Genomic DNA, 24,015 nt, shown 5'->3' on the forward strand with positions numbered 1-24,015 from the left:
CTGACATATGGAATTACCTAGTCTTCTCTGCAAAGTAAAGGGCAGGACACACCACTTCTGAAGTGTATTGCTAACCACAAGGACAGAGAGGGTGCACGGTTCTTCCATTTTTTAGAGGTTGTTACCGATCCTCACTGAGGAATTGAAGAAACTCATGGATGACTTTTTCAGAAAAATGTATGCTAACATATTCACACACTCACACATAGCATATTTCATACAATTGTAGGAGTTTTAGAAGGGGCCTGTCTTGTTAATCCTCTTTACCCCCAATGCCAGATACTCAAGAAATGTATATTAAGCAGTTGAGTAAATAAATGAATGACATAGTAGGCTTATGCCAAATCATGGTCAAAATGCAAATATGTTTAGGTAGGAGTAGATAAGGTTTTAGCACCCATTGATATGAATTCATTGATCATAGCAGTTTTCAACTCTTGCTGCACATTACAATCTCCTGGGGTGAAGGAAGCTTTAAAAAATATGGATGCCTGGGCTCTACCCCAGAATAGATGGCTGAAATCTAAGGGTGTGGGGCCTGTGTATCAGTACTATTTAAAAGCTCTTCAGATGGTTTTAAAGTGCAGACAGGACTGAAATCAATGTCGCAGGTTAAAAGCCCTATTTAGTGGAGAGAAAGAATAAGAAGATGTGGGTATGATAACTCAGCTGTTGTGGAGGAAATCAGGAACCATAATAAAAATGGTTATCTATGCTAATTACCTAGCACATGACATATTGCTGTCATATGCACACTTCATTCATCCACCAAAGATACATTGATAGTTAAGCCAAGAAGAGATTGGTGATTTTTCTCAGATCAAAACCAGGTCTGTCAATGCAAACAGATATTCTGAGTTGAGTACTGAGTGTTCTTTTCATTTTGCCAAATGACCTCTTGGAGGATAAGGGCAGGTGTTCCCACCCCTGAAGAGTCCAAACTGGTAGGTCTGGAGCGGGGTCTGGGAACCTAGCACTTTATAAGCACTGTGGCTGATTTCATTGCAAAGTCAGGATTAGAGCAGCAGCTCAAAACTGGGGGTGGGGTGGAGGATGTGTGAACAGAGACGTGAGCCCCATCCCAGATCTGTGCAAACAGAATGCAAGGGTGATGAGGGTGAAAACAAGAAATGCCTGATTTGGATTCCACTCCCACCTCCACTGAGCACCAGCACACATGGTTGTCCAGCCAGAGGACTGGGCAGGGACTGGCATCAGGGAGGCAGAAGCAGAGATTAGATACTGAAAGTACATAGGAGGATGCTACAGGCAGGTGGGGAAGACAAAACAAGTTTTGCTCACTTCATGGTTTTGCTCAGGGCTAGTTCTGATACAGAGTAACTGAAGTCAAAGAGGCACAAAACCAGAGCAGTTTCCAAATCACTTCTGTTACAATTTTACCTCAGGCCTGAAAGTGCCAGGTGCCCATCTCTGGTATACTCTGCACGTGAAACAAGTGGGCGAAACCGCCAGCAGGGCAGGCAGGAACCTCTTACAAGGATCCTGGCAGCAGTTCAGCAAGGATGCCTTTACTGGGGTGATAAAGATCAACAGTGGAGGTGTCTGTGCTTGGCTCTCAAAAGACAGAATGGGCTAGCAAGCTTGATGCATAGTAGCACTCTCCTCTGAAGGATGTAGTAGATGTCTCTTAATTAATCATTCCTCCCGAAAATAGAAAGCCTGTCAATCGACGTTAGCTATGGGCATTCTTTCACCTTGTCCTCACTTTCCTTCTCTTGGGGCTAGAGATTTCTTGGGCCTATTCTGACTTATTTGGTCATGTATACAGACAGAGACTCCCGTCTGTGATCATGGGATCATGATTTTCAGTGTTCAGCACAGAACTCATGGTCACCCGGAAGAACTCTGTTTTGCAGGATTTGGAAGAAGAGAAGTATGGTCCAAAGACTTTAAAGGTATTTTCATAGTAAAACTTTGAAGGTTTATCCTGGTGCACCATGAGCTACTTGGCAAGCATGGGGACAGAGAGAGAAAGAGAGCAATCGAGAGAAGTGTTATGTGTGTGTGCGCGCTCCCGGGTGCATGCACGTGTGCATGCGTGTATGACAGCCAAAGCAGGCTCTCTTCCCCCTCTGTATCTTGGCAGGGTTTCCTTCTCCACAACTGATGTACCCAAAACCTCCGAAGTGACAGATTTGCTGTTGCCCTTTGGATGTGAAGGGACCAGAGGAGGGCAGTGTGAATCTTATTTGCTCTAGCACACATAGCATCTCCATATCAGTGCAAGTGGCTACACCTTTGATAATTCCATCTTTCAGGTCTGATACACTCAGAGAACTTGTAACATTGCTTTATGCCATCTACACTTAAGACAAGTTTACTGACCAATTTCTCACCTGGACTGCCCAGTGGAGAGCTGTCTTAAAGTCTTTATCCACAAGGGTGGGGTCTGCTCCCTTCTTCAGCAGCATTTGAGTGTGTTGAGGCCGGTTGTGGAACGCTGCCCAGTGGAGTGGTGTCATTCCCTACAAAACCAGTAGGAAAGGGGAGAGGTGAACACAGGCTATCAGGAAGGAAAATGGAGCTCACTCTCCCCCAGACCCGAGGGTCATCACCAGATACGTTGGTCGCTGCCTGTCAGTTCATTTATTCCTTAAGCCATTCAATTAACAGACATCCATTGAGGTTCCGCTTTGTGCCAGGAAAATAGGTATGGAGAATACTGTAGAGAATTAGATAAACAAGATCCTTGCCTTGGATCTTGCCCTCATGGGAACTGCAGTGTGGTAGAGGAAGACAGATAACAAATGCAAATGAGCAAAAGGATTTTCCAGATTGTGCGATGCTATAAAGAATGCATTCGGGGTGCTGTGAGAGAGAAATTGTGGGTTTAATCACTATTCTACATGGGCCTCCCTGAGCCGGCTGGGGGAACAGGGCAGCAAGTGCCAAGCCACAGAGGCAACCACTTGTGACTGGGGTCACGCTAAGCTGCCATATCCCACCACGAGGGGAGATGCATTGTCCACAGTATCCCCAGCGACTACAACAGAGACTAGATAAATAGCTGTTGAAAGAAAGAATGAATGCAGAGGGAGAGAGTGCCATGTGAGATGAGTCTGGAGAGGAAAGCAGGGCTGATCCTGAGAATGTGGGATGGAGGGATACAAACTCTGAATAAAGCATTTAGATTTTATTCTAAAGTCAATGGAAAGAGAGTGAAGGGTTTTAAGTAGATGTTGACACAATCTAAAGTGTGTGACCTTAAACTCTGAAAGAAGTTGGGTTTCACCAGACGGACTCATTCAAGTGGCCACAGCTTTAGGCATCATTCAATAATAAAATGAGCTTATGCTGGGAAACAGTAACCACGAAGACCCAGCATTATTTGGGAGTGTACTATGAAAAGGTGGCCTCTTCTCCTTGCTCACACCTCTCAATTACACAAAATATCTCTAAAATGACTCTAGATTAAGATGACTCTAGATTAAGATGTAAAGAGTATGGGCAGCTTTAAAGTTGTTTTCATAGTCCTCTCTGCAGATAACATAAAGGTAAGAGTCTAATATTGATCAATCCAATGAGTTGAGTTATGAGTTGTTATGTAGATTATTTGACGGAATCCTCCAAACAGTCTTCTGAACAAGGTACTGTGTTGAAGTCCACTATGAGTTCACCAAACTCTATTTCCTCTTCCTCCAGGGCATACAGGGTACATTTCCTAGCCTCCCAGCAGAGAGATGTGGTCAGGAGACTGACCACATTGTAGACATGAGGCGTGGAAGCCCCTAGCAGGCCTGCCTAGAAAACAAAACCCACATGGTCTTTCACACCTTCTCTCTTTCCTCATCCAACAAGTGAATGCAGAGAACAAGACTGAAGAAGATGCTGGAACCATGTAATTATGAAGCCTGGGACTCTGACTGATGAAGATAAGGCTACTCCATCAACAAGTATTGGACTATGACTCTAGTAAGATATAAGCTTTTACTGTGTCAGGCCACTGAGATTTTGAGTTGATTGCTATAACAGTTGGCCAATTCTGACAGGTACCTGCTGTCCTTCTTTTTATAGAAGAGGAAGCTGAGCTCTAGAGAAACTCCCAAGTCTGTGAGTGAGCACAGAACTGAATCTAGGGTTTGAGGTTTATGAGGCACTGGGATTAGAATGTTAATTCCTTTGACTAGTTTGAAAATTCTAAATCATTATATTATGGTCTGCTTTCAAGTTGGAAGTGTCATATAAGTGAGATATACTCTTGGGTATATTTTAAGAAATTGGTTCCATATGGAAAATAATGCTGATACAACATCTTATTCTGACAGCTGAATATTTACTGGGGATTCAGAATAACTCAATGTATTTCAATAAGTCCTCTTCATTACAAATTTGGCCCATTGGAACTAGAAATCTGGACTCAAGGGAATCAGATTCTTTTAATTATGTATGGATTTCCCCTTCCCAATGCTGAGTCCCATTTGCTTCAGACTCACTGGCTTCATCATGGAGTGCTACCAGTATCCAGGGTTAAAGACATCAAAGAAAATCTGAAGTCACTGCCATGTAAACTTCATGAAGGTAGGTTCTTGTTTGCTGTCTGAAGCCGTGGAGCTTAGAACAGTGCCAGGAACACTATAGGTGCTAAGTAAGTAGTTACTAAAAATGAATAACTTCTTAACTATCCTTGATTGAACTTTTTTGCTTTTGTAAAATCTAGCTTCACTTTTTAAAAAAACACATAAATTTAAAAAAAGGCAAAACATGACTTCTCCTTTATAGAAAATCAATTTGTCAGATATGGTCATTACTAGCAACTCTTCAACTGAAACCTGAAAGAAATTTTGATGAGTTCTCCAAATAGGTATATGGCAATACTATATGCCTAGGTATGATTTACTGATATGAGAACTCAGTGTGAAAATATGTTTATGAATTAAATTATGATTATGCACTGCTAATCCTTATCTCCTAAACACAACCACTAAGCTTCAAGAGCTATTTCCTTAAAACAACCCCACCCCCTACCAAATCCAACTTCTGTATGCTTTGGTGAAGTGGTGGGGTGGGGGAGGAGCACTATCATTTTTTGTATACCTACTTTCTGTCAATAAATTTATATATATATATATATCATCTCATTGAATATTTATATACCTACACAATCTTAAGTGGAAGGCATTTTTAGGCCCATTTTTAGGCCCATACAGATAGGGAAACTGAAACACAGGTTAAGTAATTTGCCTGAGACCAAGGATACATGCCATAGTTGAGATTCAAGTCCAGGTCTCTCCAGCACTGGAGAATAACATTCTTCCCAGACATCATGCTGGTAGGCTTTCATTTTGGAAATGAGCTCAAATGCTGGAGAATTCTTTGTGATTTTAACTAGATTCAGGTCCTCTAACTCTCATGGAATGGTAGTTTTTATTAGTGTAAGGGTTGCCATCCTATATTATTATTTGTTTTATTTGGCATTGCCTCTAGGCTTTCACTAAAAACACAGCTGGCAAGTATTTATTTTTGTAAGGTATTGAACTATATATTTCCTCCCACCCCGCACCCTAGAATTTGGGTGATCATGTGTTCCTAAATCAAGACTTGAATCATTCATTCTTTCTTGAAATAATAATTATAAACACACACACATTGTTTATATTACACTAGAGCAGGTTGCAAACCATCAGTCAAGTCAAGGGAACTTTAATGTTGCTGTTTTTTCAATTGGGCTAGTGAGAAATAAAAATAAATCCCCTTAGGGTTAGTAATATGAAAACCAAAACTTTCAAAATCAGCTTCAGTGCAGCCGCTGGTATTGCACAACATACTTTGTTTAGGAAATTAGACTTTTTTTTCAAGTGTCTCCTTCTCTTTCCTCCAGCTTCTGTGGAGCCGGAAGGCATCCTAGTTGTGTTATGTTAAGACCAGTGGCCATTTAAGGGGCTGACTTCGGGCTCTGAGACTGGTATCTGCCACTGAGTGGTGGCAGGTATTCAGCTGTGATGCACTTAAAGGTAGACACTGTGACTTATTTGACGTGGTATGTCCACAGCAGTGAGCGCACAGTAAGTGTTCAAGAAATACTCACAGGAAGAATTCGTGAATTACAGGTTATCAGGGCTCCCCTGGACTCATGGAGAGTATAAACTACCAGAGTCTGTCCAATGCAGGGCAGCCCTCTGTGTCCAAACTGTGGAGATCTTTTCTACCAGCTTACTCCCTGAAATTTCATTTAGGACTCAATTGGGCCTTTGAAGCATCGAGGGGCTGAAACCCTAAGAGTCATTTGCAGACATGTTGCAGCAAACACTCAGATGGCCCTGGTGACAGAACTCCACCTTTTTGGAAAACAAAAAATACTGGTTCAAGACTGAAAAGTAACCCACATTCAGTTAAGACCACAGCTCTCCAGAATGTTTTGAAGGGAAATGTTCAGTTTTAGCTGGCTTAGAATCCATTTCAAGATTGCTGATGGGACTAAGTGTATGTCATAACTGTTGGGTGCCTATCAGGGTTGCTTTGAAACAGCGGTCTTATTCAGATGAGTAATTCTGTGCCTTGAGTCTGTGTCGACGAAATTTTAAGGGCATACAAGACCCATCAATGTCTCAGAACTCCCCACCCCACACCAGCCAAACCACTGTAACTTGTGTGTTTTATGAACCAGAAATCTGGTTAAGTGCTCAGAATGGGAACTTTAGATTGGCTCCAGCAGACACTGAAAGGCAGAGAGAAATGTGTGATATGGCCAGGTGCTTGCTGCATCCCTCATTTTGGTACCCTGGAGGATAAAATTATAGCAAGTGCTGAAATGTCAGCAAGGAAATCTTGATCTTCTAAAGGATTTAGAATTTCAGAGAAGTCCAGCTTGGCTCTCATTGACATTTTAGAATTCACATACTACTATTAATCTCCCAATCACATATGACTACTTCCACAAACGTTGTCTCCTCTAGACAAAAAATAGGAATACACGATGTGCTTTAAAAGATTTTTTAAAAATAGATGGTTAGAAGTGCAGGAATGAAAGCTATTTTCTTTAATTTTTATTTTGGAAATATTTTACAATCATAGATCAAAAAGATTAACAAATTATTTCATTGTCTTTGTTTTAGAGTTTTCCAATCCAGACAAGTTGTGCACATAGTAACAGCCAAAGATTATAACTGAAGACTAAAAATAATTAGATGTTGGATTTTAGGATGGTAAGAATGGCCACTAATGATGAAATACTTTAAAAATGCTCACTCTCTTCCTGTAATAAAGATAAAAACAATGTATCTAACAAAAACAAAAATCTTTAGGGTGGAGATTTTTATAATTTAAATGAGATACTAACACAAGAAAAGCAATATAGATTAACTTAGGCCATGGAAGTAGAAGAGCAAATTTTAACAAGAACAAACTTCTAAACAAAGCCTTTGGAATAGAGACCTAAGTTGTATTTATTTTTCAACTAAACAGAACATCTACATTCTGCATTAAATTGTGAACTATTTGAGCAAGAATCCAGCCTATATGAGACAAGGTAGGTACTTAAATATTTTTTAATGAATAAAATGACTATTTTCCCATTTCAAGGAGATCACCTTGGGAGACCTATAATTATTTCATTTGTTGATGAAAAGGTTTTGGAAGATCCTTTTTTCGAATTACCACTACAGCAGGGGTTCTAGCCACTGACAGAAAACAAGCTTTGTGTGAGCTTAGATCAGAGAAATAAATTACATCTTTACTGTCACTAACTTCAAAGTGAAATTTAGCATCTTCTTTAAATATGAATTTAGGCAACAACACACAGTACTGTTAACAATACCTGTGACTTTGCCAATGATATAAATCACAGATATTTTCGTATTGCATTAATTAGTGCAGATACCTCAAAATATTGTTTGTATGTGTCACTAGCACAGTAGTTACTGGTCCTACCACTAAATCTTATTTAATGCATTAGCAAACAAGCTTGCATATTACCTTTACAAACCTGATCTTTATAATATTTTGGTAATTGTCAAAATACTGGTTTCTTTTGTAATCCTACGTATTTTATTTTGTTTCAAACATTTTTCTGCAGAGGGATCCATTGGCTTCGCCAGCACATCAGAGGTGTCCATGTCATAAAAATGAATGAGGGATCCTGGCCTAGAATCTAGAGTACATTTTTTGAAGATCCCAAATAATATAAAATCTTTTTTTTTTTGAGAGTAGATTTTGGCAATAATTAAAAGTCACCTGCAGAGCCAAGTCTGATAAATAAAATGGGTAACTGAGTTGGATCAACAAAACAAAGAGAAAGGGCCAAAAAAATAAAATAGGACTTTTCCTGAAATTTAGTAATTCTCTAACTATAATATATACACATATACACAAGTCTATATTTGGAGTGAGGCCTCTACTATGTGCAAGTTACTGAGCTAGAGTATAGGGATCCAAAGATAAAAAAGATATGGTCTGCCTCTAGACATTCACAGGGAAAGGGGAACGTGAAGGTTCCCTAAGTAGCAGTGACTCTACTCCATTTTTTTTAAGGTGTTCATTTTTAGGATAAAAATTCTAGAGCATTAAAAAATTTTTACTTCATAATTTTACCTTTTGCTAACTATAAGGTAAAATGATTTCTAGAGTCAGGCACTGTTTCTATTGATTTTGCCTTTACAGTGCACCGTCTCTACTTACGGTTATCTTAGGGATGCTGTAAGAGAATTTAGTGTTAAGAATTATATCCAAAGGTTCATATCTGTTTTCACAACTTGGATTTATTTTCTCACAGTACTGTAATAATGAAAGTTTAGTTGTCAGGTCACTCACATAAATCTACTTATATCAGAATTTGCATTCAATATAGGATCAACAATATATCCTAAATACAATAAAAAACAGTGCTTCTCTGGGTAAATGTGTTCAAAGTTCTAACCCAGATGCCATTAGTTTATAGCCCCTTTTGATGGGACAATCTTTCTGTCAAAGCTAAAATGCCAGCAAGAGAGGTTAGATTCTAGGAGTTTAGCAACTTCTTAACTCCCTGTAACTATAATAGACTGCTTTCTCTCTATGTCAGTGATTCCTCTGAGGTCCGGAAGAACAAAGGCACAAAGGACAATCTGACCCATTTTGCCTTTCCCACAGTATTAAACTCTGTAGTGTGGATAGCTTGTAAATAAGTCACTTTACAATTAAGCTCTGTAGTCAATGAAACAGGAAAAATAAACAGATCGTTAGAACAGAACAATTAAAAGAAAACTTAGCATAATGTAGTTATGTCTTGTGGGGTTAGGGAGGGCCTTCTTTAAAAAGACATCAAAGGCAAAAGCAGTAAGGAACAAGAATGATCACTTTGATTATATCATATTTTAAAATTTCCGTACTAGAAAAGACATCACAAGCAGCTCTAAAATGAGCAATGGACTGTGAAAAACTATTTGTGACCCAACAGCAGACAAAGGATTAATGTTCAGAATGGAAAATAAACTATGAATCCATACAAAAATGACAAAGTAAACCCATAGATGAATGGACAAAAGATCTATATAGGCAAGTCGCAAAAGGAAGATATAAAAATGGCCATTATGCCTGTGAAATGGTGCTCAATCTCATTAGCTATCAGGGAAATGCAAATTAAAACAAGAAAACATGACCAGCACACTATTCAACTGCAGGTGGAGCTATAAATTGATATAGCCATCTTAGAGAAGCACCAGGCATGTGTATTAAAAATTAAAATGTACACCCTGGTGCCCAACATTGGTTTTCTAGAGAAATGATTGTATAAAATACTCAAGGAGGCTTGTGTAAGAACACTCTTTAGAGGAGTGTTTGTGATGATGAAAAACTGGAGACAACCTAAATATACATTCACAGGAGAACAGCAAACTAAAGGGAGGTATTTCCATTGTGTGAAACATCATGAACCCATTAAAAGAAATAAGCCAAATCTATATGTATCGACATGAATAGAGCTCTAAGACATACTGTTAGGTGAAAAAACAAAGTTGTAGAGGCAACATATGGAGTGTGATACCTTCTACGGTACAGTCCACAGTGTCTGTGAATATATACAAGACATTGGGAAGGAGACGCATCAGTAATTAGCTGGGGGCTAAGGTGGGAGGGTGGAAGTAATCAAGGACTTACTATCATTACTTGTAATATTTACATTTTTTAAAAGCAAATGTGTTCACATATTACTCATACAAGTAAAAACTAATAATGTAAAAACATTGTTTTAAGTCCCTGAGCTCGGATCAGGACAGGTGCTAAAGCGATAATCACTTCCCTGATACAAAGTACTACATCATGTTTTATTTTACTTGAATAGTTATAGGAGACAGGCTTTCTTTCTTCTTTCTCTATTCTGTAGTTTCAATTATAATCTAATCTATCTCTTAACAAAGTTAGATTTCTACTCATTGATCCTCTAATCTTTAATCAATATTGTGATAAGCTTGGGAGTCCTTCAGTTATTCTGGGAATATAATTTATTCAGACTATGTAGAGGTATGCCTTGCTCTTTCCTCTTGTATTAGAAAACCCTAATGCTTCACTAGCAGCATTAACTTACCTTTTCCCTCATTTCTTTTGCCTTTGATCTTTTCTCTTTCCTGTTTTTAGCAGACACAGGGTGTGTGCCTATGCCTACACTTTGTTATTCCATCATACATAATGGAAACTGCATTGTGCCTGGAGCTTATTGGCAAAGTGATTAAGGAAGGGGGAGAGCAGGCCATCGCTTGCTCAGAACACTCAGAAGTCGTAGGCAGGAAATCTACCAAGGTGGTGAATGAAAAAAACGCCTTGGCTGTGTTCTTTCCATGTCCGAATTATCCTTATTTCCCAGGGGTAAAGGGCTTCTAGCCCCTATACATTTATACTGATTGACTCATACTAGCAATGATATCTACATCATTGTTGTGTGTGTGTGTATTTTAAAAACACAGGCAAGTATTAGCAGTAGGCTTAGGTGGGTTTCAGACGAGCTGTGACATGTCCCCAAGAGGAAGCTGCAACATTGTATGTAAGTGTCCTATTTGAGGTCCTGCTCTCTGCACACAAAAGTCACTGGGCCACAACGCTGGTGTAAGAGTGGGAACAATCTCCTCTGAGAGGCTACTTTGCATGCGAAGGAACTGGAGACATTTCTAATATTCAGTGCATATTATCTGAAAAGTGTAACAATCAGCACTGTTAGATCTGGGTCTACTTTCACTGTCCCCAGCAGCCAGGGGCCTCCCAGGGTGAGGAAGAACAAGGAACTATCACTTTGGTGGAGCATATTCTTTCAGCTGAAGGCTGAACAGAGTTAGAGGTCTATAAGAGGAGTCAAGCTTTCGGGTATAAATGACTATATTTGTGCCCTTTCTGGGTGAGGGTGGGAGTTGGAGGTGGATGAAGCATTTGTCAACTTTGCCAAACTCTAAGGAGTTTGTGATCTGTTGACATAAACTGCACCACTAAAGCTCCTTTTTTTCACACTATGGGCAGAGTGGTCAGAGTGTGCGCTCTCATCACTGGTTCTCATTTTTAAAGCAGAAGTTTAAAACAGTGCAATTCTCTCTTTCCTCTCTTTGCTTTAAACCCCTGAAGACATGGAGAGTGAAAGCAGCGTGTGATCACTGAGTCAGGGTGGTGTCCAACCTCAGATTGAGGTTGTGAAGAAGGGGCTTTTTCAGTGTGGTCATTAATGCCAAGCTAGCTGGGAGGAACCAGAAAGCTCAAGAAACAAGGGGCCCAGCCCTTGTTAGGGGACTTCCTCCCACACTGTTGTCTATGGCTACCTGGCTTCCTTGAAAACACTGTAATCTGGGATTTGGGTGCATATGCATTTTCAATGCTATCACACTTTGTCAAAGTGACCAGACATGCTTAGTAAAGTGCAGCCAAACCAAGCACATAATTATATATTAAAAAAAAAAAAAAAAAAAAAGCTAAAAAACCAGGTATTTAAATCAGTTTAAAGAAGCTTGCTAAAGAAAACAGGCTAGGTAATGAAAATCAGTCCTGCTTTTTAAAAGAGTTAAGTAGCTAGAATAAGATCCTAAGCTATTCTGGGGCAGCTCTGCCTGGTATCTGGTAACACTCCTGCAGGAATTTTGTTTGAGAGTGCTGTATTGTCTTCTTGGAGGCCTTATGTTGTCTCTGCAGCATGGAAGAAACAGCAATTGGGATCACTGGTGTTAATAATGTGGCCTCCGGAGCATGGAGCCTGGAATTATCACCTATCATCTTTCCCTCAAAAGAAGAGCAGTGGCAGTAACAGCTTGCCCTTGAAGTTTCTGGGACTCAAGAAGACAGGAAAGAACAACAATTTGTTTCTCAATATCCAGAGGGAAATTACAAAATTTCAGTGGTATGATAGACACTTAAGTACTTAATCCAAGAAATTATTCCCTAGTTGAAGCTACCCATACCCAGGGTGGGGATAAATTTCTGCCTGAGGGTCAATAGTAAAGACACAGCTCCCCTGTCAGGATAGGAGCCCCAAAATGTGCTCCATCCCTTTCTGAACCTTTATGATAGGAAGCGCTGGTTGAGAAAAGCCCTTCCTCCTACCCTAACAGGTGCAATGGCCAACCATTCCTTGAAAGGGCAGGCTCACCTCATTGTCCTGGTGATTAATCTCGCTGAGGTTTGACTGTTGCACCAAGACTGTTAGAAGCCTGTGAAGAAAAATTGGAGAAGAGGCTCAAAGGAACAGAATCCGTATGAAAAAATAACATTAGAAAGATAGTATCTTGAAGGACTCCAAATGAAGACGGGCCCTTTCTGTTTATCTAGGGGAAAGAGTCATAGAAAAGAAGACAGTGTGATCCATGAGAAGTCACCTGGCAGGGTTGCTCTATCTCTTCTTCCACCTCCTCTCCATCTCAGTGCCTCGGGTGCGGGTGAGCACAAAGGGAATGGAGAAAGTGTGTCTTTAGGCTCATCTGATTCACCAGATCTGTGTATCTATGAGTGCACTTAAAGAACTGAAGTCCTCTAGTACTTATTCTTTATTCTTTCACATAAATGTATGCGATGCTTTCGAATTGCTTCACCGCTCAGTACACGTGTCACACTTTTTAAATGTATAGCTTATATTAGGAGACAGCATTTACAACTTGGCTTATTGTTTTTTTTTTTGTAAAACATACAAATATCTAAGCATGAAATGATACTCATCAGTGTGAAGCAACTATCAATGATTCTCAAATTCAAGTTCTTTATCTCACTTGGGTCCCACACTTGGTTGACGGAAGTCAACACTGTGGGAGAGAAGTGGTTGAGTGTAGTGGTTAGGAAGCGAGACTGCATGGGTTCACATCCCAGCCTTGCTGCTAAGCAGCTTTGTGACGGAAGGCAAGTACCTTAATCTCTCTGTGCCTACATCTTCTCATCTGTAAAATGGGGGTAGTAAAAAGTGCTCACCTTATAGCTCAGTATGAGGATTAAAGCGTAACACAGCAAATGTTATTTGTAGAACACTTAACCCTAGAAGTTTTAACCCTGGCTCCATCCCAGAATGTCCAGGGGAATTTTTTTTTTTAAACCACAAATACCTGGATCCTTTATTCAGTGTTTCTGACTCAGTAGGTCTGGAGAGAAGCTCAGCTTTCACAGTTTAAAAGGGCTGTTCAGGAAATTCTGGTAAACAGGTCTGAAAACCACTGAGAAAGGTATTGAATAAATTAACTAGTGGATACTCATTGCTATGAACTAACTTGTGTCCACCCCCTCCAACCTCCAAATTCATATGACTCTGGTCTCCAGAGCTTTAGAATGTGACTATATTTGGAGACTAAGCCTTTAAAGAGGTAATTAAGTTAAAATGAGCCATTAGGGCGAGCCCTAACCCAATTTGACTGATGTTCTCAGAAGAAATTAGGGCACACATGAACATACCACAGGTGCAGGCTTCCAGAGGAAAGACCATGTGAAAAGGCAGCAAGAAGGTGACCATCTGCAAGCCCAGGACTGAAGACTCAGAGGAAACCAATCCTACTGACACCTTGCTTGTGAACTTCTAGCCTCCAGAAATTTGAAAAAATAAATTGTTGCTTAAGCCATCCAGTCTGTGCTATTTTGTTATGGCAGCCCTCGCAAACTAATATACTCATCAAGATGATAAAGGATTGTCTATGGGGCGACAATGAAGGAAATTATTTTTGGGAAGAATTATTTGAAAAAAATGAAATGGCTTAGCCTTTCCCCCAGACAGATCATTGTCTCTCAGCTTAGATGACCTGTAGTCCTGAGTGTTAAACTGCTACCTACGATAGAAGAAAAGAAAGTGGGACAATAGAAGAAAAGAAAGTGGTCATGTGGCATTAGTGGTAAATGTAACACAAAGAGAGCTTAACTAAGGAAGCACTTTGGTTATTTGCTGTGGAGGTAAAATAACCAGGAAGCCAAAGGTTTAAATCTAGTTTTTTTTTTTTTTAATCTAGTTTTATCACTGTCCTTTGGGGAGCCAGGATAATGCTCGGATTTCATTCTGCCCTCACTGCTGTGTGACCTCTCTGAGCTTCTGTATCCTTACATTTCTCATGGGTGTAACAGGATGGGGTAACAGGTGGTAAGAACGGAATACCATAGCAGGCGTAAAGCTCCTAGCACACAGACTTGAAAAGAACAGTGGCTCTGAATGCAAGCTTTCTGAATTCTAAAATTCCTCCATCTAGAGGGAGGAGGCTATAAAAATAATTGCACTTTTGGATAACACTGTTTTTATCTTTGTAATTATATTTCGCTACTGGATATATTTGCCCTTAGAGTTGTTTTATAAGGCTGGAGCGCAACTGGCAACTGACTTTCTTCTCTCTCTTTACTGGCCACTGTTTAATCTCAAGGCTCATTTGGTCTGAAATATGGAGGGAGTGGGAGGCAAAGGCAAGAGGTCAGTTGTGGTCCAATCTGGTTATCCTCGGCTAACCCTGAGTAGACTGAGATCATATGTAGCCAGACAGCATCTTCTGGGGGCTGCTCTAGGGCAGTGATCACATTGAGGGAAGTCGGGCTCTGACCAGATGGGAATGAGGGAGGAAGAGCAAGACCTCTTGTCACATCCTGCGGATGCCTTCAAATGGTCATGGGATGAATCCTGTATCTGGATATTTATTTTCTTCTCAAATCCATTCACTGCCCTGCAATGTTCTGCTTTGAGGTTGACCCACAATATCTTTATCATGCAGGCTCCCTTGCCCTCTGACTTCTTTCTGGGTTTGGCCAGGAGAACTGGCAGGAGAACGGAGGGAAGCCACTTCCTTTTCTGACTATGACTTTTACCAAAGGCCATGGCTCCTGCAGGTGGATCCTCTTCTACAGCCAGAGCTCTCAACAAGTTCCAATAATAGCTCCCTTCCTTGCCCCTCCAGCCTAGGGGTGGAACATTTTCCTGTTTTGTTTTTTCTTTTTAAGGTGGGGGAGTGGATGTGGGAAATTATTTCACCATCTCTTATTAATTTTCAATAGTCTTCCATTAAGCTTGCTACAGTTATCTTCTATTATTCCATTAGTTCCCTGTTATGACCCTGATTGATATATGCCAATCGATACTCCTTGATTCCCTTTGATTCTTGTGTCTCAGATTTGTCAGTCTCCAAAGATAGACACAAATTTACAGATAAATATGATCTCTCTCTTTTTCTCTTTATTCTCTTTCTTCACGTCAGCAAATGACGTGAACCACTATCTTGCTTGCAGGGCCATCATGTATTGCCTTGGTGGTGATCCAGACTGGACTAGAAAGCAGGTGTTTGGATTCTAGGCTGGGACTTCCATGCTGTTCCATGGTACATGACTAACCTGCCAGATGCTTGTTCCCCATCTGTCTTAATTACCAAGGGACTTGCAAACCTCTTAGTTTTGTTTTTTCACAGTCCTTGTTCTGTGCTGAGGTGGCTCAGTAGTATTTCTTCCACAACCTCCAGCTTAGTCTCTTTTTAGCATCAGCTCTGTCCTGTTCTCAGCTCTCTAGGCACAAAGCCTACCTTATCCCAAGTAGCAGGACAGCAGGCACAGATGCCCAGCAGGAGCATTCACAGACAGGCAGCATGGTGAGTGGTAAGACAACAGATGCTGGGGCCCGACTACTTCCATTAGAATCCCTGCTTCATTACCAACCAGCCAGTAAGCTAAGGCAAGCTAGGAAACTCAGTGCCCCTATTTTCTTATCTTTGAAATAGAAATAATAATAGCAGCTATTTATTAAAGATCTGTTGTGATTTTAAATGTGTTAATACATACAAAGCAATTAGAATGACATTTATATGTCACAGTAAGTTCTGTGTAATTTAATAATTTTTCTTTTAGACAGAGAGCATGGGGGCAGAGGTGGGGAGGGGGAGGAGGAGACAGAAAATCTCAAGCAGGCTCCACACCCAATGCAAAGCCCAATATGGGGCTCAATCTTATGACCCTGAGATCATGACCTGCACCAAAACCAAGAGTAGGATTCTTTTTTTTTAATTTTTAAGATTCTATTTATTTATTCATGAGAGACACACAGACAGGCAGAGACATAGGCAGAGGGAGAGGCAGGCACCCCGAGGGGAGCCTGATGTGAGACTTGATTCCAGGACCCTGGGATCATGATCTGAGCCAAAGACAGATGCTCAACTGCTGAGCCACCCAGGTGCCCCAAGAGTCAGACTCTTAACCAACTGAGCTGCCCAGGCATCCCTAATTTAATATTTTTTTTAAAAAAGCTCTTACTCTTTATATTTGGAGATTCCCTGATCTCCATAAGGTGATTGGTAGGTCAGAGAGAGAGAGAGAGAGAGATCAGCTAGATGTGTGCTGGGGGGTAGAGTGGAGGGGAGTTTGTTTCTGTTGGCTTCTCAGTTTTACTGGCTCCTTGGGCTCACAGCCTTGGATCTGGCCAGCACAGTGATGGTTGGGGAAAAGGGTCCCTAAGCTAGTTGTCTGCCCTTCTATTCCTGAAGCTGCTGATGTGAGAGTATCCTGTAATACTGTAATATAACATCCATACACAGGTTAGAATACATCACCTGGTAACTAGAGAGCAGAACCTCAAAGAAATAAAATTTCCTTCCCCACTCTGTCATTAAAAGCCATGAAAAGAAGGCAGATCCACTGGCACTCTGGCAGGGGGAAAAAAAAAAGAATCTGCCAGTAACTATGGAGACTATGAAAAAGATCTGCAGAGAGCCCGGTGGCTGCCTTCAGAAGAAATCGCTGCTCGCCTTCCAATGCTAGCATGTGAAGCATTGTACAAACACAACTCCTTCCTCTTTGGAGCTTCATCGTAATGATCATGTCCCCTCTTTCACACTGGTGCCCCCTGAATGTCCAAGCCAAGGAAGCAAGAAATGCCATGAGGAACTGAAAGGGAGACAACCTAGACCTGCTGAGAAGCTGAGGGTTCAAAGCAGAAAGGGAAACCTGTGCACTTTCCTTTTGTACATCCAACTTGCTTTCCTGTTCATAATAAGAAATCCTTTATTCTTGTATCAGCTTAAGTCCCCACTGAGCTGCAGCTTAGCTTAGGCTGTGTATTGGAACTGGCTAGTTTGTCTGTGAGTTGTTTCCATCACAGAATCTTGCTGGGTGCAAAGGGCTAATTGAGGTGTCCCCTTGGCTTGTTTTTAAGCAGCTACAGTTTGGGGCTTCACTCTTAAAACCCCCCAGTTGAGCCCTGAGTAGAAGGAGCATACTATTCAGAAATACAAGAGTTAGTAGATTTTAAAATGAGTATGAATACCCAAGTACAGGGATACAATGTGGCCTTATAATTATAATTAGGGGACAAGTAGAGATTTTTTTGCACTAGCAAGGTAGGGAAGGAAGTTTCAGGGGAACTGAACGGTCGAGTTTGATGTTCATTGGATTCTAAAGTCTAGCAACAGTCTTGTAGGGGCCAATGGCAGGCCACCCCAAGATGGGCTGCTTTGGTATGGAATTATTTTGAGTTAAAAGTAATCAAAACTTAGTAGATTCAGAAAAAGCTTTTTATCTCCCCCTCAACTGCCTGCCTCTACCAGGAAGAGAACTATTAACAGAGATTCCCTTTTACCTAAGAAACTTACCTGCCTAATAGGGTAATCTTTGTTTTTCAAACATCTCCTCTCACCTTCCTTCTAATGGCCTTCCTCCCCTTGGTATTCTCAGACCCCAACCCTTCTCCTTAGCCCAGATAAGCCTCATGTTACCTTACTATGTCTGGAATTTCCATGTCTGTGTGGGTTCCCAGTACATACGCTACTAAATTTAATTTTTTTCCTGTGAATTGTCTCCTGTCTCATGTCAATTTGCTGCTTAGACCATCCAGAAGAATCTTGAAGCTTAGAGGAAACTCCTCCTCCCCAACACATCTGTATGGGTGACATATTTTTTCTAGACTTGTGTATGCTAAAGTGAGGAAAGCTGGGGTGAGAGTTGGTGCGGTGGTAGGAGCAGGGATTCATTCTTTAGCACTGATCTGTGGTATTTTTTTTTTTAATTTCTATCTACCTTCCATCATAATCACTACTACTGCCATCATTATCACCAACATTTATTGAACACTGATGATTAGCAGTGTTCCATGCTTTTCACATGTTTTCTCATTTACTTCTGCCTATTTATTCTGAGATAAATACTGTATTATTCATACTTTGTAGAGAATGAAAGCTAGCTGAGCTTTGACAAGTTAATATGGTCATTAAGAGGAAGACCAGACTCAAATCCAGTTGGTCTGACTCCAGAGCTGGCACTCCTGGCCACCCTTTACCTCAATCCAAAAAGAAGTTTCATTAGTTTTCAGGTACATATAGTAAAACAAGGTTACAAGTGAAGAAACCAGGCAAAGAAAACAAGGGCAGGACAAAGAAGATGTGATTATGATCCTTCCTACATGTGTACCAAAGGTGGGACATAAGTTGGGCTTTGAGTTTTATACAGAGAGAAAAACATAATCCTAAGTCACAGTGTTCACATAGTACAAATAAATAATTATCAGGAGCAGCACAGCAATTCCTCCTTTAGGAGAAATATTTTTTTGCTGTTTCTCATTTTTTAGATGCTGTGACGAAGTATTTTCTGACAATGAGACAGTAAGGAGTTTTGTAAAGGTAGGGCTTAATGACAGAATGTGGCCATTAAAGTACATCCTATAGGGTCCACAACAGTGGATCCTAGGAGCATATCAGGCCCACAGGGCAGGTTACTTATCCTCACACATGCACCAGGGCAGTAAGTTATCTTTTTGGTACCTCAGCTTCCTTATCTGTAAAATGGGGATAGAAATACCTATCACATAAACATGTGGTCAAGATTAGATAATACATGGAAAGCACTCAGAACTCTGTGTAGAACATGGTAAATTATGTGCTGTGTGTTCTCCTTTTCCTCATCATTGCAAATGCTGCTTATATACTTTGTGGTTAGCCAAACCAGCCTAAAGTTGTATCCATTTAGGAAAATTAAACAGACAAGTTTTCATGGCCTAATGGAAGGTCACTCCCTCTGCATTATGCCTATCAGGTTAAGAGTACCCACAAGCGAGACATATATATATATATTTTAATATATTTATATATATATTAAAAAAAATATATATATATATATATTTTAGAAAACTATTACAATTACAATTCCACAAACAAGTGGAATAAAGAAGGCCAACATTTGTGCCAGAGAGCATGGCTTAACTACTTTCTGCTTAAAACACTGAATGCAGATGCTATCAAACACTGCCATGGCTATAACATTTCTCATAAAACAATGATAAAATATCTAATTTTAAGCAATGTAATTCCATAGGGAATTCTTTAAGGCAAGCTAGTTTCTAAACGTTCTCTAGGTAACAAAGCCAATTGCTTTGCTATATGGGTTGTTGAGGTTTAACCCAATTCATTTCTGGAGAACATTTATCAGAAATGATTATTTTGATTTTGGAATACTTAACATTAACCTTTGGGTTTTCCTAGTTACCACAGTTAGTATTATCATAACTCAAGCAGAATATTATCTTCCAGAATCAGCTAAGTGTCCATTTAGGACAATAAAACTATATCATCAGCACATAGAAGGATGTTTATTTTTCTGGCTTCAGCTCTTCCGAAGGTGGTGGCTGGGTCACTAGGTATAATTTCAAGAGAAGGGGAAACTGCAACTCTGTGTTATCTCTGTTATAGTGATGTAATGTAGATCCTAGAGAGTCTAGGGCCACTGCTGGGCGTAATAAGCAATATTAATATGTCCACAAAAGAGGAAGTACAATTGGATTGGTTTTCAATTTATTACTGCAGTGATTCGAGATGATGAGCCTAATCAACTGACCAAATTGACCTTGAGTGTGATTTTGACTGACAAAGCTTAGTTTACCCGTCGGTTGCAATGGCATGACAGAGTCAGCTTTCCACCAAAATTCATTACCCCATTTCTTGTATTGGAGCCATTGCCAGGAGATGGATTCTATATTCCCAAGTGTTCCTTATACCCAGGTGTGGCATAGGACCAGTGTGGTAAGAGACTAGTCCTTATTAAAAGAATATGATCTAAAGTGAATGATATCAAAGGCTGAGATTTTAAAGAAACAAGGAGGGCTTCTCCACACTACTATTTCCACGTTTCCAGGCTGAACAAAGAGGATTCTGTGATCCTAGAGGATGGTGGAGCCATAAGATGGAAGAAACTTAGATCCCTGAGTTACCATGTGGAGGGGAGCCACCCCAAACCAGGAACACCTACATTGGACAAAGAATTTCTTGTGTTAAAATATGGAAGCTTTGGGTTTAATTTGTTACAAATGCTATAATCACCACAAGAAAGGCATTTATCTTCTAGAATCAGGCAAATTTTGAAATGACCGCTCAGTGAGGCAAGTAAGACCAAATAGAGCCAATCAAGGCAGAACAGTCTTAAAGTTACATTTTAAATATATTTTTAAAAGATTATTCTTGGGAAAACAGTGTGATTTTGTGACTAACTATTTTTGTGGATTGTCCAGAAAATTCATTCTTTCTTTTTCCCAGTTCATCAAAAGAGAGTCATCCCTTTATGATGTCTATTGATTGTTAGCTCTGAGCTTGCTATTTCTTCTCCAAACTTCCTTGTTTTGTTGGCTTTGAGTAAATCCTAGTTTTTTATTATTCCTGGATATAATCCAATGATAATAAGAGGCAATGCTTAGTTGGGAATAGTTCTGGAATTTCCCAGAGCCTTTTAGTGTAAAACAGAGTGAAATGAAGAAATCAAGTTACCTCTCAACCTTGGTCTCATGAACCCCCGCAGAGCCTTAGGTTTAGTTTTGGACACAGGGTCTAGAGGATGAGGCTCCCAGAATGCACCCCTGTGGTACTGGCCTGCACCAAGCTCTGGGGAATCCTAAATTCCTATCAGAGGCATGTTCTGTGCTACAGAGATTAAGGAAGTGCCCAGAATGTTGCTGATGCCACAGTGGGAAATGCTGTTATTAGGTGCTCCAAGGGGCTTTTGAAAGATTGTAGACTGAGGCCTTTTAGATACAGAATTGGGGAAGCTACACTTAGTCTGGACAAAACTTTTTCCTATATTGCTCAATTGTCTTACAAAAATGTGACCCTCTTGATCATCTAACTTACTTGAATATATTTCTTCATACAGCTCCCTGCAACTCACTGACCTGGTTTTCTTTCTAACTCACTCATTTCCCTGTATCACTCTACTTTGCTGGGTCCCTTGCCTCCTTCCAACCAACAAATATTGGCATGACTTTAGGGCATCTGGGTGCCTCAGTTGGTTAAGCATCCAACTCTTGATTTTGAGGTCATGATCTCAGGGTCCTGGCATAAGCCCTACATCAGGCTCCATACTCAGTGGAGAGTCTCCTTGGGGGTTCTCTCCTTCTCTCTCTGCCTCTTCCTCTGCTCACTCTCTCTAAAATAAATAAATGAATATTAAAAATGAATGTTGGCATGACTCTGACTTCAGAGTCCAGTCAGTGTTCTTCCACTCCCCTCCTCACTATTTGAAATTATCCTATTCATTTTGAGATTATCCTATTTATTTGTTTACTAGTGTGCCACTCAGCTCCTTCACTAGAATGTAAGCTCTGTGAGGTCAGAGATGCTATAATGCTTACTGGGAACCCCTAGGGCATACAATAGCAGTTGGTCCATGATAAGCACTCAACATTAATTGAATCAATAAATGCCTGATTAAATGAATGAATATAAGAATTCAGATGATGAAAAATAGGATTTCTTAAATCAGAGATTAGAAGAAAAGGGTTTTATTCAATAGGAGGGGAATGAGAGTAGAGCTTAAGAATCTTCCAGGGTATTTTGATTTACCGAGATGTGGTCCTGTCCACTACAATGTCAATAAAACTGGATGGGTTTTGTTTTTATTCACTGCAGAGGGTTGATTAAGTGACATTTTAATCCAAGTTAAGTCCCTCCCAATGTGAACATTGTGTGAACCTGGCTACTTACCTCACATCAGGCTCAGCAGTGGCAGCGTGCAGTGGCAGACGGCCATTTTTATCTGGGATATTGTGCTTGGCACCATTTCTAAGCAGACTCACACAGCCTTCCAGCCAACCCTGAAATACAAGAGCAACTGTGTCATTATATAACACAGCTTGGTATAACATAGACCAACAAGCTTTCTCTAATTTTCTTTCTCTTTTTTCTTTGGTATGGCTAAAAACATATTTTATTTTATTTGAGGTGGCTCAGGATCACAACAATTCCAATTTAGGCACTTCAACAGAGGACTAACGGTCTTGAGGTGTGGATTCCTGAGTTTCCTAGATTCCCTTATCTGTCTCCCATTCCCCATTTCTTACTTGCTGTTTTTCACTTTTATACTGAGTTGCTGGGGCTAAATGTGGCACATGGTACCTCTAGCCTTCTCATTCTATGGGTTTAGCTCCAAATGATGCTTGTCAATGGTCTGACACAGGTGCCATGATCCAATTCCAAAAATTGGGCTCCTATGTCATTCTTGAGTTCTAGCCTTTACTCTGTGCCTCAGTTTATCTATATCTGATAAACAAGCTTTGGTCCACTTTTCCAAGTTCCCTTTCTATTAACCACAAGCATAATATTTTGCTTATTCTAGTATGTCTTTTCCCAATGTCTAGAATCCTAACCTGAGCCCTAGTTCAATGGCTGGGACCCTGCCATCTTGTTGACCAATTTTTCTGATGCTGAATATGGGGGTATCACCAGGATCCTTTAAGGGTTCCCTATTGCTGTGTTTCACTCACTATGAATTTCTCAAGAAACTTTATGCGAACTCTCTTCTGTCCACTAATTCTCCAGATTGAGAATAGTATTACTGCACCTCATGCTTGTCTCATTTCAAAGAGCAGGTAAAATGGCAGGCTAGTTCTCACTCTCTTTCTGTTCTTTACTACCTTAATGGACTCAACCCTACTGATAACCAACTTGGCCAAGAAGTATGCCTCCTACATTCATCTAGAGCCATTGGAGTTACTTATTCAATTGTAAGTAGACATATTAAGTAGATGAGGCTATTATTATGAAGAATAATATATTATCTCTCTCTCCTGCCATTCTCCATTCCTATATAGTTAAGCATCAAGACTACGCAGTCAGATGAAAAAAATTACTGATTTTCCCTCACAATACCGGAAACAATGAAAGTGTTACTAAATTAACGGAGAAGAGAGATAGTAAGAAAAGAAACTTATGGTTCTGGAAAGTCTGGAAAACAAATCTTTCAGTAAAAGCACATTCTCATAGGTTCTAATATTGAATATTGTTTTAAATTGGCTAATAATATCTAGGTCTTAAATAGAAGCAAATGTTTTTCAGCCTTGAGTTACAGTTCAATAATGTATTAAATCTGGTTTTAGTTTCTAAGGTCCGAGTCATCAAGATCTCTGATTAAAAGGAAAAAATATGACCCGGAGACCCACAAGAAAGGCATGCTGGACAAATTTGAGAGTTGCCTAAGTTTTACAGTTTTTGAAAAACAGATCTTCTCATGGGGGAGGGTTTGAAACATTTTAATCATTTTGCAACATTTCCTGGAACTATGTGTATGTGGTTTTCTTTTTTTCTTCAGAAATCAGAAAATCACTGAATACAATTGAAACCAATGGTCACTGTTCAGAACCAACAAGTACATTTT

The 24,015-nt window shown here is 40.1% G+C and overlaps 1 protein-coding gene across 4 annotated transcripts in view; it reads right to left on the reverse strand.

The window, feature by feature from the left end:
* The window catches only part of ANKRD55 (ankyrin repeat domain 55), a 115,327-nt gene that overhangs the window by 23,610 nt on the left and 67,702 nt on the right, over positions 1-24,015 (reverse strand). For all 4 annotated transcript variants that reach the window (XR_005355520.1, XM_038530627.1, XM_038530626.1 and 1 more), the window contains exons 5-7: positions 22,347-22,456; positions 12,551-12,611; positions 2,358-2,486 (exon numbers count right to left, since the gene is read on the reverse strand). Coding sequence is in view for 3 of the 4 variants with exons in the window: in XM_038530627.1 (XP_038386555.1) it covers positions 2,358-2,486; positions 12,551-12,611; positions 22,347-22,456 (300 nt within the window). In the remaining variant the exon portion in view is untranslated. The remainder of the gene's footprint in view (positions 1-2,357; positions 2,487-12,550; positions 12,612-22,346; positions 22,457-24,015) is intronic.

The sequence above is a fragment of the Canis lupus genome, chromosome 2 (genome assembly GCF_011100685.1).
Source record: "Canis lupus familiaris isolate Mischka breed German Shepherd chromosome 2, alternate assembly UU_Cfam_GSD_1.0, whole genome shotgun sequence".
NCBI classification, from domain to species: Eukaryota; Metazoa; Chordata; class Mammalia; order Carnivora; family Canidae; genus Canis; species Canis lupus.